At 41.4% G+C, this 16,511-nt stretch overlaps 1 protein-coding gene across 1 annotated transcript in view; it reads right to left on the minus strand.

Annotated features, from left to right (window-relative positions):
- The window catches only part of PUDP (pseudouridine 5'-phosphatase), a 62,453-nt gene that overhangs the window by 13,354 nt on the left and 32,588 nt on the right, over positions 1-16,511 (minus strand). The window contains exons 2-3 of the mRNA XM_023634325.2: positions 14,868-15,086; positions 1,505-1,734 (exon numbers count right to left, since the gene is read on the minus strand). Of these exons, the coding sequence (XP_023490093.1) occupies positions 1,505-1,734; positions 14,868-15,086 (449 nt within the window). The remainder of the gene's footprint in view (positions 1-1,504; positions 1,735-14,867; positions 15,087-16,511) is intronic.

Consider the following 16,511-nt stretch of genomic DNA (forward strand, 5'->3'; position numbering starts at 1 on the left):
GGAGGGCATGGAAGGTCTGCGCCTCTCCCATGCCCATACCTTGCCTTATGCATCTGTTCCACTGGGCTTTTCTGAGTTGCATCCTTTATAATAAACCAGGAAATGCAATTAAAGTGTTATCCTGAGTTCTGTGAGTCATTCTAGTGAATTATCAAACCAAGAAAAGGGGTTGTGGGAAGCCCTAAATTTGCAGTTGGCTAGGCAGAAGTGCCAGTGGCCTGGGCACCCCATTCGTGGCTGGTGTCTGAGCAGGGGACAGATTTATGGGACTGAGCCCTTACCCCATGGGGTCTGCACTAACTCCAGGTAGTCAGTGTCAGAATTGAACTGAATCATGGGAAGCCCAGCTAGGGTCAGAGAATCAGAGAACCACACAGGAGTTACGTATTTCGACATATTTTGGCCTTTACAGGGTCAATGTAGGAAGTCAGATCATTTGCCAAAAAAATAGATCATTCATTAAAGCCCCAGCCATTTGGCTGCATTTGAAAGGAAGTTTTTGAGCAGTTATCCCTAAGCTTATGATTTGTGTAGTAAATGGCAGCGTCCCATCTCTGGCTCACTGTTTAGTGACGAGAGGCAAACCCTGAAAAAACCTTTCACAGAAATACTCTTCCCTGAACTAATGCCCAGCAAAGCACTAAGTCTTCAAAGACAGGAACAAGAGGGAGCACACTGTCACCCTGAGGAATGCCCTCCCTGCTGCTAACACACTTATGTCACCAGCAGGAACCTCCCTTTCAAGAACAGCTCCCTATTGTTTTGGAATCTGCATCTGCAGAGACTCCAAGCTAAGCCCTCCACCTCAGCTGTCACAGCGCAAGGAGAATCTGGAGTAACGCAGAACAGCCTCCGTCGACTTGCTCTAAATGCTCTTCCGAGTCACAGAAACCACTTCCCCCATCTCCATGCGGACCCTGCATAATGAAGCAGCCCACAGAGGCAGGAGGAGGGGGCCTTCAGCACAAAGCCCCACCAGCGGCTTCCTTCCAGTGGAGAAACACACAGAAGCCCGGAAACTGTGATGGCAAGAAGAGGTCCCTGTGAGCAAAAACTCTGCAGTCACAAAATTTCACTTGACAAACACTGGGGTGAGGGGTAGTGAGTTCTGATGATTTCTATCTGCAGTGCAATGGAGGTGTGCCTTTGAGTCTGCTCATTACAAATAAGGACGTTGTAGCCCCACATCAGTGAAGGCCTCCCTTTCCTGCCAAATGTCCATTAGGCAGTGTTTTGCCAAAGGTCAGCTTTCTTAGATATGTTCCTGTATCCCAGATTTCAGCCAGGTCTCACTGTCCTGGTGACTTGGGTGGCTACACTCCCCGACAGACTGAAATGATCTCACTGTCCTCCTCTCATCCAGTGACCCCACCGCCCTTCTCTCCAGGTCTAAGGAGCCCTCTGTGGCAGCCGTCCACAGGGACCACAAAGACCTCTTGCATTTGACAAACAGCATTAACAGATGCGGCCAGCTGCTGCCATTTCTCACCACCGCTGGACTCACCTTCTCCACGGGAGGAGGAGGAGAAAACCGCTTTGCACAAGTCAGAAATATGTCTGGTTCTGGCTTCCCCTTCTTCACCTCAGGGTCATCGCCCAAAACGGCATGATCAAACAAGCTGAAGAACTCCTTGTGTCTGCTGGTCTTCAGCTCGAATGGCCCGGACCCAGAGCTGGTGGCGACCGCGAAGGGTACATTGTGCTTCCGCAGATGGTGGATCAGTTTTTCTGCCCCTAGGGAGGAGGAAGGAAAGCCTTCAGTGAGGTGGAGGAGGGACCTGGCCACAAGGCCTTCCCAGCTAGCTCTGTGACCCCTGACTCTGCTCCCTCTTCTCAGAGAGTATCTGATCCAAGACACACTCTCTTAAGAGGGGTTATCAGCTCTCAAAGACCCTACTCAAAACAAAAATCAAGGAAGCAACTCAGAGCCTAGCAGTAGCATTTCCCAAAGAAAGAGAAGGTGATTTTCCCGGAAAGAAGCGTTGCTTCGTTTGCAGATCTTCTCTTGCCAAAATGCAGAAACCAGCAGAGCTGCCCTGGGAGGCACCTCTGCACCCGGGAGGCGGCAAGGGGCTTGGGGAAGGCCATGATCCCAGCGGGCCTTGTGGGCCAGGTTCGTGTTCTGAAGCACTGAATAGGCTATGCTTTTGGTGTTTTCTGGAAAAACCCTGTATTCTACAGAAAGCAGTTCAATCGTTCCTCATGCTACTGCCGGGGAGAGGGAATCAACAAACGATCTCCACCGGGGGCTGAGAGGGAAGGCCGCAGCTGAAGGAAAGCTGTGGCACTAAGTAATAAGGGATTAGAGAGTTAAGTAAACTGGCTTGAGGCAGCCGAGCAACAACCACCCCTGAAAGGAACATTTCCCACGCTCTCATCAACTATGAGGATTAAGTACAGAGAGCACACAGCTTAGTACAGTTCTCCATAGAGCCAACGAAGAGAGGGCTGGTCATCCGAAATGAGTGAAAAAGGCTGATTAGGAAAACAGTAATGTCTAAATACACACAAAGTGCTGTGCTATCTAAAATACTATTTTAAACAATCACATAATCATTACTGTTTTAATCATCACATGAGGCAATGTCCCTACTTTCTCAAGTGCTGCAGAAAAGACTGACATAGTCATTTTCTCAAATACCTGAAACCATTCAGGAAGAAAACAGATAGTGTGAGTGCTGGACCCTTCAGATAAACAGTCCCGGGAGATGCTCAAAGGAAGGCGTGGATCTCAACTCCATGCCAGGACAAAGTTAAAATTCTGTCAAGAATAAAGCAAAATAGGGGCTGGCCCCATGGCCGAGTGGTTAAGTTTGTGCGCTGCACTTTGGCGGCCCAGGGTTTCACCAGTTCGGGATCCTGGGTGCGGACCTAGCACCACTCATCAGGCCATGCTGAGGAGGCATCCCACATAACAGAACCAGAAGGACCTACAACTAGAATACACAACTATGTACTGGGGAGGGGTGGGAGGGTGGGGGCTTTAGGGAGAAGAAGAAGGAAAAAAAAAAAAGATCAGCAACAGATGTTAGCTCAGGTACCAATCTTCCAAAAAAAATAAATAAAGCAAAATCTACCACTCTGATGGATGTAAAATTCACAATGTCCAACATCCAGTCAAGAGTTACCAGGCCTGCAAAGAAGCAGACAAATATAACCCATAACCAGGAGGAAAAAGTGATCAATAGAAATGGCAGAGATGATGGAATTAGCACATAATGACCTTATATAACAGCTTTATAAATATAAATATGTCCAAGCTAGAGATTATCAGAATAGAAAAAATGAAAACAAAAAAAAGTGAGATCTAACTACATATTGTCTACAAGACACTACTTATCTATAAAAACTCAGGTTAAAAATAAAAGAAAACTATATATTATGTAACTACTAATCAAAAGAGTCAGTCATGCTGCATAATAACATTTCAGTCAATGATGGATTGCATACACAATGGTGGTCCCATAAGATTAGTACCATACAGCCTAGGTGTGTGGTAGGCTATAGTGTCTGGGTTTGTGCAAGTACACTCTATGATGTTCACACAGTGACAAAAGGCACCTAATAATGCATTTCTCACAACATATCCCTGTCGTTAAGTGATGCATCACTGTACTAATAACAGACAAGTGGTCTTTAGAACCCCAAATGATGATTAACAGAAATAACTAGAGACATTTCATAATGACAAATAGGTCAATTTATCAACAAGATAGAATAATTCTAAATGTATATGCATCAAATAACAGAGCTTCAAAATACATACAGTAAAAACTAATAGAACTGAACGGAGAAACAGACAAACATAGATGGAGATTTCAAACTCCTTTCTCAGTAACTGATAGAACCAGGAGAAAATAAGCAAGAATACAGCAGACTTCAGAAACACTATGAAGCAACTTAACTGAATTGACGTTTATATAACACTTCACGCAACAGCAGAATACAAATTATTTTCAAGTGCACATGAAACATTCAATGAGACAGAACATACTATGAGCCATAAAACAATTCTCCAAAATTTTTCAAAAATTAAAATCAAACAAAGTAAGTTCCCTGATGACAAGAGAATTAAAACAGGCAGCAATAATTGAAAGTACTGGAAAAACCACAAATATTTGGACATTAAACAGCACACTTCTACATAAGACGTGGGACAATGAAATCACAAACGGAAATTAGATAACATTTTGTAGAGAACAAAAATATAGCATATCAAAATTTGTGGGATACAGCCGGAACATTTTTAGAGGAAAATTTATAGCGTTAAAGGCTTATATTAGAGAAGAAGAGGGTCTCAAATCAGTGATCTAAGTTGCCACATTAAGAAACTGGAAGAAAGAAGATAATCTAAGATTTCACCTTAAGAAAGCGAAGGGAAAAGAGCAAATTAAAGCACAGGAAGGAAAGAATAAAAATAAGAGAGGAAATCAATGAAATATAAAACAGAAAAGATAATACAGAAAACCAATTAAACCAAAAGCTAGTTCTTTGAAAAGATCAAATTAACCGGTAGACCGTTCACTAGACTGACCAAGAAAAGAGAAGGATCCAAATGTACAAATACTAGTGATGAAAGAGAGGACATCGTGACAGACCCTAAAATCACTAAAAGGATTAAAACATAGTATTGTAAGCAACTTTATGCCAATCAATTCGACAATTCAGATGAAACAGACAAGTTCTCTGAAAGATACAAAGCTCACTCAAGAAGACGCTAATAAACTCAATAGCCCTATATCTGCTAAAGAAATTGAATTTGTAATTAAAAACCTTCGTACATCTAGGATCAGATGACCTCACTGGTGAATTTAGCAAACATCTGAGAAAGAAAGAATACCAATCCTAAACAAGGTCAGAAAATGGGAGGGAACACTTCCCAACTCATTTTATGAGACCAGCAATTTCCTGATATCAAAGCTGACAAAGTGATTCAAGAAAACGACAGATCCATATATCTCATGAACACACACACTTACTTTCAGACTTACAATCAATTTTAAACCAGTGCAAAAGTATTTTACATGAAGAGTTTCTATTGGCTTTCAATCCATTCATTGAAAATATTAAAATGCCACATCAGTCAATTAGTTGGCAACAACCACTGATTAATATTATGGAGGATTCAATTTATTAACTAAATTAAAAAAAAAAACACCTTTCCTTTACTGGCGGATGGGATAAAAGAATGCTCAAAACAAAAATATAGCCAATAAGGAACCTTTGTCTGGATATAGTAATTAAAGCTAAGTATAAAAATGATCTCAATTTAAAAGAATTTCAAATTACTATATTACACAAGAGGAAACCAAGATTTTAAAAAATAATGCAGCATATTTAAACACATGCCTCTCTCTAAAAGATACTGGAAAAAGAAAATTTTGATAGAAAAGTTCTTTGGTGCTGTTCATTTAAAAAATTTGAATATAGTTTATTTCATGTTAGCTTACCCTTCTAACATTTCTAGTTCTGTAAATATTTTGTAATGCACCCATTGTAACAGTGCAGGAATATATATAGACAAATACACACAACCACCCTATAGTGGAGTGCATACTCAAAATGTTTACTGACAGGGGAATGAATCAAAAATGGTTTTGGATGATTGTTTTAAATCAATCACAACATACTGAGGTCCCTCAAAATGTCTGAGACCAGTATGAACATAAAACCTCAGAGAAGGACCTGACTACAGCCCTCCGGCTGTGGGACATCAGGAAATTAAGCGTCCTCTTTGTGTCTCCATTTTGTCACCTGTCGAGTAGCAAAGATTAAGTTTCCTTGTGGAGCTGTTGTGCGGGAATGCAAGTAAGGGGTCATGCACATAAAAACACAGGGGTGATCGCTTCAGATGCATGCAGGTAAGCCACAAATAAATATTAGCCACTGTCCTCACCATTAGATAAACCTACTTTCAGGTCATAGTCATTAATACATCACTCACATCTCCTGATTCCTAATTGCCTGATTCCTTCAAAAACTTCTGTATCCTTGAAATACTGTCTATCAACTTTATCTTATTCAATCATTCTCCCTGAGAAGTGAAAGGCTAAAAATGTAAATGGAGTTCTGTCCTGCAGAGAAGCTGGTTAATTAAGTAGACACATGAATGAGACTGAGCAACAGCTTTCAGCTTTCAGCGGTTGGGGTGCTTACTGTGGTTTCAGGGAAGGGCAGAAAAACAGATACATATTGCTACAAAAAATTAGCTCTCAGAGGATTAATCTACAGGGAGAGAAATACAAAATGTGGAGAACCAGCAATCTTGATACAAGAATGCTTCCCTTTTACTTCATCCTAGAGACCCAAGAGTGGTGAGAAAGAACATGGACACTGCCATTCGAGTGGATTTGGAAAGACTGAGAGTTGACCTGAGTTCTTTAAGCTAGGTCCTTGAATTCATTCATGGAGTGGATATATCCATTGAAACCTTACTCAGGAGTTACCTGTAACACCTCGCCCTAAACAGAGTCCTGCAGTGAGGAGATAATACAAATGGGGACGTGACACCACTTACAGAAACGTGCACATCATTAAGCACCATGTGTGTTCAGAACCACGGAGTGGGTGCTAAGTCTAGATCTCTCTGGAGTGAGACCTAAGAAGAGAATGGCATGTGTCACTGGGGTCAGCCCATGTGGTGAGCAGATGAATGCCACCCAGCTACCCATAAGCAGAAGAGGCACCCACGCTGTCCTGGGACCAGATACACTGTGTGGGACTCTGCCTAGATCTTCTACACATGCATTCTGGTGACAGTGCTCAGCCCCTCCTCGCCCCAACCCTTCCTTGTGTAAGGGGGCTGGAGCATACAGCCTCTCTCAGAAGGTGACTTGTGCAACTGCCTGAAAGGTGAGTAGGCTAACACCATGGTGCCACAGATCAAAGGTATGTGACCAAGTCCAGTAAGTTGATTGGTGGCTCCCCAAAAGAAATGTCCAGGTCCTAACTCCTGGTGCTTCTGAACAACATGAACTTATTTGGGAAAAGGGTCTTTGTAGATGTGATTAACGATCTTTGGAGCGAGATCATTCTGGATTTAGGGTCAGCCCTAAATCCACTGACAGGTATCTAAGTCTGTTTGGGCTGCCATAACAAAATACCACAGACAGGGTGGCTCATAAACAACAAAAATGTTTCCCGTAGTTCTGGAGGCTGGAGGTCTCAGATCAAGGCCCTGACAGATACAGTGTCTGGTGAGAGCCCTCTTCCTGGCTCACAAATGACCGTCCTCTCTCTGTCCTCATGTGGTGGAAGGGGTGAAGGAGCTCTCTAGGTTCTCTTTGTTAAGGACACTAACCCCAGTCATGAGGGCTCCATCCCCGTGGCCTAATCCCCTCCCAAAGGCCTTCCTTCCTAACACCACCACAATGGGGGTTAAGGCTTCAACCTATGAATCTTGCGGGGGGACCCAAACATTCAGTCCACAGCAATTAGTGTCCTTAGAAGAAGAGGAGAGACACAGAGGAGAAGCCACGTGAAGACAGAGGCAGAGATCAGAGTGATGTGGCCACAAGCCAAGGGATGCCTGGAGCCCCCAGACACTGGAAGAGGCAGGAAGGATCCTCCCCTAGAGTGCCAGCTTGGGGTGCAAGTGGGAGCCTGGAACAAGCGGAACCTATTATTGGGAGTTGGCCTTTTCACTGGTGGCCCTCAAAATGTCATTATTTGACTTTTTCTTTATAAAGTAACCTTTGTCTCCAGAGAAGAATTCTCCAGTATCTTGTTGGTTGTGCATACAAAGGAGATGAGGTGAAGGGACCCTCAGCGGGCAGATGTTCCTTTCATCTCCAATTGTCTCTGCATCCTCCACGCACCTGATCATTTGAGATCTTAAGTCTTTCTGGTTCAGTTTATAAACAGAATAAAATATGCTATTTTCTGCCTAGGGTGGCATCTTGGATGCACAGAGTGGGGCGGAGGGCCCAGGGGTTCAGCCACTTTGCATCCAGGATTTCAACCACCCTGCTGTTTTCTTAGCCCTCTGTCCTATCTGGCCTTCTTTGAAATGCACATCCAGCTCACCATCTGTTTTTAAAGGGGAAGAGTCAAAAGAAGAGTATCTCATAACATGTGAAAATGATATGAAATTCAAATTTTAGTGTCCACACGGAAAGCTTTGTGGGAGCACAGCCACACCCATTCGCTTCCTATTGTCACAGTTTAATAATGGGAACAAAGAAATAAGTAAAGAAAATGAACGCCTACACATAGAAAGGCCAGCGGTGACTTTTTCTGAATACAGTCACCTGACCATGACTCCAGGTGGTCACCTGTCCAGTGGAATTCAGGTTTGGCTTAGATAAAAGAGGTGATGGAAAGAATGCAGGAAGGACAGAAAATAGGGGGTGAAGCATGTCCTTTTAGGGTAGAAAACCTGATCTATTTTATTACTATTTTGGCGACTGGCACATCATAGAACAAAAATCCTACGGAAAAATATGTTTCTGGATCCGCAGGTTTGCACCAGCCTTTCTTTTTACTCTACAGACAGTCCAACATTTTCCCTCTCCATCTTTCTTCCCCTTCAGGATGAGTATAATTTCTCATCCTTGTGCTTCATCCTAATCCTTTCAGAATGTCAAAGTGGTATCTTCTGACCTCGGTCATTGGTTTGATCTGGCATGATCTTAAGTTTCTCCCATCCAGTGTTATCTGTGGCTTTTCCTCATACTCTTGGAATCCTCTCACCTCCAGGGTATGTGTGGTGTATGGACATGACCTCTTGTTTTCAAAGAGAGACTTTGGAATCATGGATAAGCATTTACTCTCATCTGTGAGGCTAGTAAAAATTAAATTAAGTATATACAAATTCTAATGCTAAAAAGTAAGATTCTTAGTATCCAAATAAACAAGTAGATAAATAAGATATGAAACTAGAAATCAACTACTGGAAGAAAATCAGAAAAGCCGCAAATGTGTGGAGATTAAACAAAATGCTACTGAAGAATCGGGTCAATGAAGAAGTCAAAGGAGAAATAAAAAAATATCTGGAGACAAATGGAAATGAAAATATGACATGTCAAAAGCTTTTACTGTACAGTAAAAGTGGTTCTAAGAGGGAAGTTTATAGCAACACAGGTTTACCTCAACAAACAAGAAAAATCCCAAATAAATAACCTAACAGTGCACCCAAAGGAACAGAAAAAAAGAAAAACCAAAGCCCAAAATCAGTAGAAGGAAGGAAATAATAAAAATCAGAGCAGAAATACATGAAATAGAGACTAAAAAACAATAGAAAAAAAAATCAATGAAACCAAGAGCTGGTTCTTTGAAAAGACAAACAAAATTGACAAACCCTTAGCTAGACTCACCAAGAAAAAAAGAGAGAAAGCTCAAATAAATAAAGTCAGAAATGAAAGAGGAGAAATTACGACACCTCAGAAATACAAAAGTTTATAACAGAATACTACGAAAAGCTATATGCCAATAAATTGGATAATCTAGGAGAAATGGATAAATTTTTAGAATCACACAACCTTCCAAAACTGGACCAAGAAGAAATAGAGAATTTGAATGGATGAATCACCAGTAAGGAGATTGAAACAATAATCAAAACCCTCCCCCAAAATAAAAGTTCAGGACCAGACAGCTTCCCTGGTGAATTCTACCAAACATTCAAAGACTTACTACCCATCTTTCTCAAACTCTTCCAAGAAATTGAAGAGGACGGGAAGCTTCCTAACTCTTTTTATGAGGCCAAAAATGACCCTGAGACCAAAACCAGACAAGGTCAACACAAAAAAAGAAAATTACAGGCCAATATCACTGATGAGCATCGATGAAAAAATCCTCAACAAAATACCAGCAAATCGAATACAACAATACATTAAAAAGATCATACACCATGATCACATGGGATTTATTTCAGGGATGCAGGAATGGTTCAACATCTGCAAATCTATCAACGTGATACACCACATTAACAAAATGAAGAATAAAGATCACATGATCATCTCAATAGATGCAGAGCAAGCATCTGACAAGATACAGCATCCGTTTATGATAAAAACGTTGAACAAAATGGGGATAGAAGAAAAGTACCTCAACATAATAAAGGCCATATATGACAAACCCACAGCTAATATCATTCTCAAGGGAGAAAAACTGAAAGCTATCCCTCTAAGAACAAGAACAAGACAAGGATACCCACTTTCACCACTTTTTTTTTTTTTTTGAGGAAGATTAGCCCTGAGCTAACTGCTGCCAATCCTCCTCTTTTTGCTGAGGAAGGCTGGCCCTGAGCTAACATCCATGCCCATCTTTCTCTACTTTATATATGGGACGTCTACCACAGCATGGCTTGACAAGCGGTGCCATGACTGCACCCAGGATCTGAACCGGCAAACCCCGGGTCACCGAAGCAGAATGTGCAAACTTAACTGCTGCACCATCAGGCTGGCCCCTCACCACTCTTATTTAACATAGTATTGCAAGTCTTAGCCAGAGTAATCAGGCAAGAAAAAGAAATAAAAGGGATTCAAATTGGAAAGGAAGAAGTGAAACTGTCACTAATTGCAGATGACATGATTTTATATATAGAAAACCTTAAAGAATCCACTAAAAAACTTTGATAAATAATAAACGAATGCGGTTAAGTTGCAGGATACAAAATCAACATACAAAAATCAGTCGTGCTTCTATATACTAACAGCAAAGTAGCAGAAAGAGAAATTAAGAATGCAATCCCATTTACAATTGCAACAAACAGAATAAAATATGTAGGAATAAACTTAACCAAAGAGGTGAAAGATCTGTACACTGAAAACTATAAAACATTGTTGAAAGAAACTGAAGAAGACACAAAGAAACGGAAAGACATTCTGCGCTTTTGGATTGGAAGAATTAACATAGTTAAAATGTCCACACTTCCTAAAGCAATCTACAGATTCAATGCAATCCCTATTAAAGCTGCAACAACATTTTTCACAGAAATAGAACAAAGAATCGTAAAATTTATATGGAATAACAAAAGATTCCGACTAGCCAAAGGAATCTTGAGGAAAAAGGACAAAGCTGGAGGTATCATCATCCCTGATTTCAAAATATATTACAAAGCCATAGTAACTGAAACAGCGTGGTACTGGCAGAAAAACAGACTCACTGACCAATGGAACAGAATCGAGAGCCCAGAGATAAACCTACACATCTATGGACAGTTAATTTTCGACAAGAGAGCCAAGAACATACAATGGAGAAAGGAAAGTCTCTTCAATAAATGGTGTTGGGAAAACCAGACAGCCACATGCAAAAGAATGAAAGTAGAGCACTGTCTTACACCACACACAAAAATTAACTCAAAATGGAAGAAGTAAAGTTATCTCTATTTGCAGATGACATGATCTTATTTGTAGAAAACCCTAAAGATTACACACACACCTGTTAGAATAAACAAATTCTGCAACATTGCAGAATACAAAAATCAATATGCAAAAATTAGTTGCATTTCGGGGCTGGCCCTGCGGCGTAGTGGTTAAGTTCATGCACTCTGCTTCGGTAGCCAGTGTTTTGCAGATTTGGATCCCTGGCACAGACCTAGCACCACTTGTCAAGCTACGCTGTGGTGGCATCCCACATAAAAAGAGGAAGATTGGCACCGATGTTAGCTTAGCAACAATCCTCCTCAAGTGAAAAGAGGAAGACTGGCAACAGATGTTAGCTCAGGGCCAATCTTCCTCACACACGCACACAAAAATTCATTTGCATTTCTATACACTAACAATGAACAATCTGAAAAGAAAACAATTCCATTTACAGTAGCATCAAAAAAGAAATAAGCTTAATCAAAAAGGTGAAAGACTTGTACACTGAAACTACAAAACATTGCTGAAAGAAATTAAAAAAGACACAAATAAATGAAAACACATCCCACGTTCATGCATTGGAAGATCTGATATTGTTAAAATGTCCATACTACTGAAAGAGATATACAGATTAAAAGCAATCCCTATCAAAATTCCAGTGGCATTTTTCACAGAAATACAGAAATCCATTCTAAAATTTCTATGGACTCTCAAGAGACCCAGAATAGCCATAACACTACTGAAAAAAAGAAGAAAAAAGTTCGAGGTCTCACACTTTCTGATTTCAAAACATACTGGAAAGCTATAGTAATCAAAACAATGTGGTACTGGCATAAAGACAGACATACAGACCAACGGAATAGAATAGAGAGAGCAGAAATAAACCCTCACATAGATAGTCAAATGATTTTCAGCAACAGTGCCAAGACCATTCTATGGGGAAAGCACCGTCTCTTTAACAAATGATGTTGGGAAAAATAGATCTCCACGCGGTTAAAGAATGAAGTTGGACCCTCACCTTACACCATATACAAAAACTAACTCAAAATGGGTTAAAGACCTAGACATAAGACCTAAAACTATAAAATTCCTAAAAGAAAACATAGGGAGAAAGCTTTATGACACTGGATTTTGTAATGACGTCTTGGGTATGACACTGAAAGCACAGGCAAGAGCAAAAATAGTCAAACAGGACTGCATCAAACTTAAAAAGTTCTGCACATCAAAGGACACAATCCAGTGTGAAAAGAAAACCTATGAAATGGGAGAAAATATTTGCAAGTCATATATCTGACAAAGGGTTTATATATAAGATATATATAAAGAATTCCTAGAACTCAACAAGAAAAAACCAAATAACCCTATTAAAAAATGAGCAAAGGACATGAATAGACATTTCTCCAAAGAAGACAAACAAGCGGCCAACAGCATATGAAATGATGCTTCACATCATTAATCATTAGAGAAATGCAAATCAAACCACAATGAGATATTACTTCACACAGATCAGGATGACTACTATCACAAAAACACAGAAAATAAGAAGTGCTGGTGAAAATGTAGAGAAACTGGAACCCTTGTGGACTGCTGAAGGGATAATAAAATGGTACAGCACAATACAAAACAGTATGGTGGTTCCTCAAAAGATTGCAAATAGACTTACCCTATAATTCAACAATCCCACTTCTGGATATATACCCAGAAGAAATGAAAGCAGACTCTCAAAGAGATATCTATACTCACATGTCCATAGCAGCATTATTCATAATAGCCAACAAGAGGAAATAAGTCAAGGGACTATCTACAGATGAATGGATAAACAAAACGTGGTCTATCCAAACAATGGAATATTATTCAGTATTAAAAAGGGAGAAAATCCTAACACATGCTACAACATGGATGAACCTTGAGTACATTATGCAAGGTTCAAAAAGCTAGTCACAAAAGGACAAATACGGGGCCGGCCCCGTGGCCAAGTGGGCAAGTTCACGTGCTCCACTGCAGCGGCCCAGGGTTTCGCTGGTTCGGATCCTGGGCGTGGACATGGCACCACTCAACAGGCCACGTTCAGGTGGCGTCCCACATGCCACAATTAGAGGGACCCAGAACTAAAATATACAACTATGTACTGGGAGTATTTGGGGAGAAAAAGCAGAAAGAAAAAAAAAATGAAGATTGGCAACAGTTGTTAGCTCAGGTACCAATCTTCACAAAAAAAAAAAAAGGACAAATACAATATTACAATATGAGTCCACTGGTCCCTACAGGAGCCAAATTCACAGAGACAGAAGGCAGAATGGTGCTACTAGGGGCGGGGGGGAGGGTGGAATGGGGAGTGAGTGTTTAATGGGGACAGAGTTTCAGTTTTGCAAGATAAAAATGTTTTAGAGAAGGATGGTGATGATGGTTACACATAATGTGAACATACTTAACATTACTGAACGGCACACTTAAAAACAGATAAGATGGTTAAGTTTTAAGCTATGTGTTTCTTACCACGATTTAAAAAAGTTAGCCATATGGATATGTTTCCATCATTAAGGCTTGTCAGGGTAACTGTGCAGAAAGGCAGGAGATGCAGAGTGGGTATCACGGTACTTGTACCCACGTCTGAGGGTCATACATACGTGCACGTGCATGCGTGTGTGCAATACAAGAACAGCCCACATGGTTTCTATGTGACACAGGCACCACATTAGCAGGGCCCTTTATGAGAAATCTTCCAGTTCCAGGGAACATCCAATCTGCTCCTTTGGATTTATGTATAAATATAAATAACACGTTTCAAAAATGACTGTGATTCATATTAATACAATTTTAAATTTAAAATCACTGTTGTGACTGTAAATTTTTTCTCCCCTCACACCAGGAATTCTAAACACTGAGTATTCAACTTTGTTCCTGAAAGAATCTTAAAATAGTTCTCCATTTTTTAAGCATTTTTTGGTCCCGTAATCTAGAACTTTCTTGACCTTCTCCCTTTTGGCAGGAAACCACAGGCGATTCAGTTCTGACTGCTCTTCAGTTAACAGGCCCCAAGGGAGAAAAGTCATCTTACGTTTTAAAGGAAAACAGGAAAAGGTAAAGGGCATAGAAACAGACATGTGAAAATGAATTACGCCTTTGACGTTTTTTAAAAACTTGAGCTTCTTTAGGGAGATTTATGTGCTTACTTGTCATTAATTTGTTAAATGTGAATAGTTGCTGAAACATTAATCTTGCATCTGATTTTGAAGAGAAAGGCAAAACCATATATTAAAGTTAAACTTTGAGGCAATTCTGTCATAAATATAATCTTTACACAACATTGATACAAACAAAATTCAAATGTTTTTGGACCTCATGAGTCAGTGAAAGGAATATATACGATTTTAAGAAGCCCTTAAAGACAAGATTGAAACACAACCTACAACAGTGTCAACCACACTCTCTGGAGTACCTCTGAGCCTCAAACAAGAAGAGAATTTCCCAAGAAGTTATCAAGACAAGAGAACGGACGAAGCACACCCTGTATTAGACTTTAGTAACCTAGACTGACAACAGTGCCAATTTCACAAACGGCACCTGGCATCAGAGCAGCCGTGGGGAACATCTTATTTAACTTCGTCTGGGTCTCTTCCACCAGCTCTTCTTTGGATATCGGGAGCTGCAGGATGTCTATGACGGTCTGGGCCACCTCCAGTGCCTTCTTGCCCATAACGAGGGACTTCACATCCCAGGTGAAATTCTTCTCATAGCGAGCACATACTTCTTGAAACACCACTGAATATAGCGGTTCGGTATCTGCAGAAACAAAGATGAGACAAAAATATTGAGATGTTTAGGGTGCATGCTACGTTCACACGAAGTCTTTATCAGATAAGCGTCTACATACACAGTGTAGGTCATGTTCAGGGAAGAAAGCTTTCTGCGGAGACCTGTGGAAAGGACGGAAATGTTCACAGGTCATTTGGACTGAACAAGGCCCTGGGCGGCCTCCTCTCAGTCTGCTGGTGTATCTTTGGAGCTGTGATCTGGAAAGTTAAAAAGTGGGAGAGAAAAGAAGTCTATGTGATGGTTAAACTGTCTTTTATATAAACATCTATGTATTCGAGTCTAAATATGCACTTGGGATCACGAATTCCATCTGAGGCTATATGAGGTCGTCACCTGGTATTCCCACCTGGTACCTAGAGACAGGAGTGCAAAAGGGACTGCATGTGGCCCTCTGCAGTTAGGGACACTTCCACCACCTGTGGGATTCCCCCCAACAGGAGCGCCTGGCCAGTGGTGCTGCTGGGAAGCCCTGCATGACACCGGACCCTTCTGTACAGGCCTGAGGAGGAAAAACACACCTCCTGTGTTTCTCCTTTACTCTCACACTACTACCACGCTCACAACACTCCTGTCACCAGATGCGTGGGGCTTTATCTCAGACCAAGCACTTGTGTGACACCAACTGGGTGTCCAACAATTCAACTCAATTCTGACACTGTCTACCTGGAGTTGGCATCAGATCCCACAGGTTAAGGGCGCAGTCCCACAAGACTGCCCCAAACCCAGACACACACTTCAGATGCCAATTGCAAGGCCAGATTGTCCCCTGTGCTTCTGACTGCTCGGCTATAAGTCAGAGGTTCAATTATTTGCTAGAGCTGCTCACAGAACTCAGAGAAATATTTTACTTGCTAGAGCACCAGTTTATTATAAAAGGATATGATAAAGGATACAGATGAAGAGCCAAACGGAAGAGATGTGTAGAGCAAGGTATGTGGGAAGGGGCGTGGAGCTTCCATGCCCTCTCCCAGCGCACCATTCCCGTGGCACCTCCACGTGTTCACCAGCTTGGAAGTTCCCCGACTCCCAACCGTGGTGGATTTTTATGGAGGCTTCCTCACAAAGGCATGATCAATCATAAACTCCATTTCCAGCCCCTCTCCCCTTCCTGGGAGGATAGAGGATGGGGTTGAAAGTTTCGAACTTCTGATCGTGGCTTGGTCTTTCCAGTGACGTGCCCCCATCCAGGAGCCCACCCAGAGTCACCTCATTAGAACCAAAGATGCTCCTATCACCAGGAAATTCCAAGAGATGTAGGAGCTGGGTGTCAGGAACCAGGGTCGAAAACCACATATTAGAACAAAAGATGCTCCTAGTGCTCTTATCACTTAGGAAATTACATGGGTTTTAGGAGTGCCAGCAACCAGAGGCAGAGACCAGACTATATATATT

The sequence above is a fragment of the Equus caballus genome, chromosome X, assembly GCF_041296265.1.
Source record: "Equus caballus isolate H_3958 breed thoroughbred chromosome X, TB-T2T, whole genome shotgun sequence".
NCBI lineage: Eukaryota > Metazoa > Chordata > Mammalia > Perissodactyla > Equidae > Equus > Equus caballus.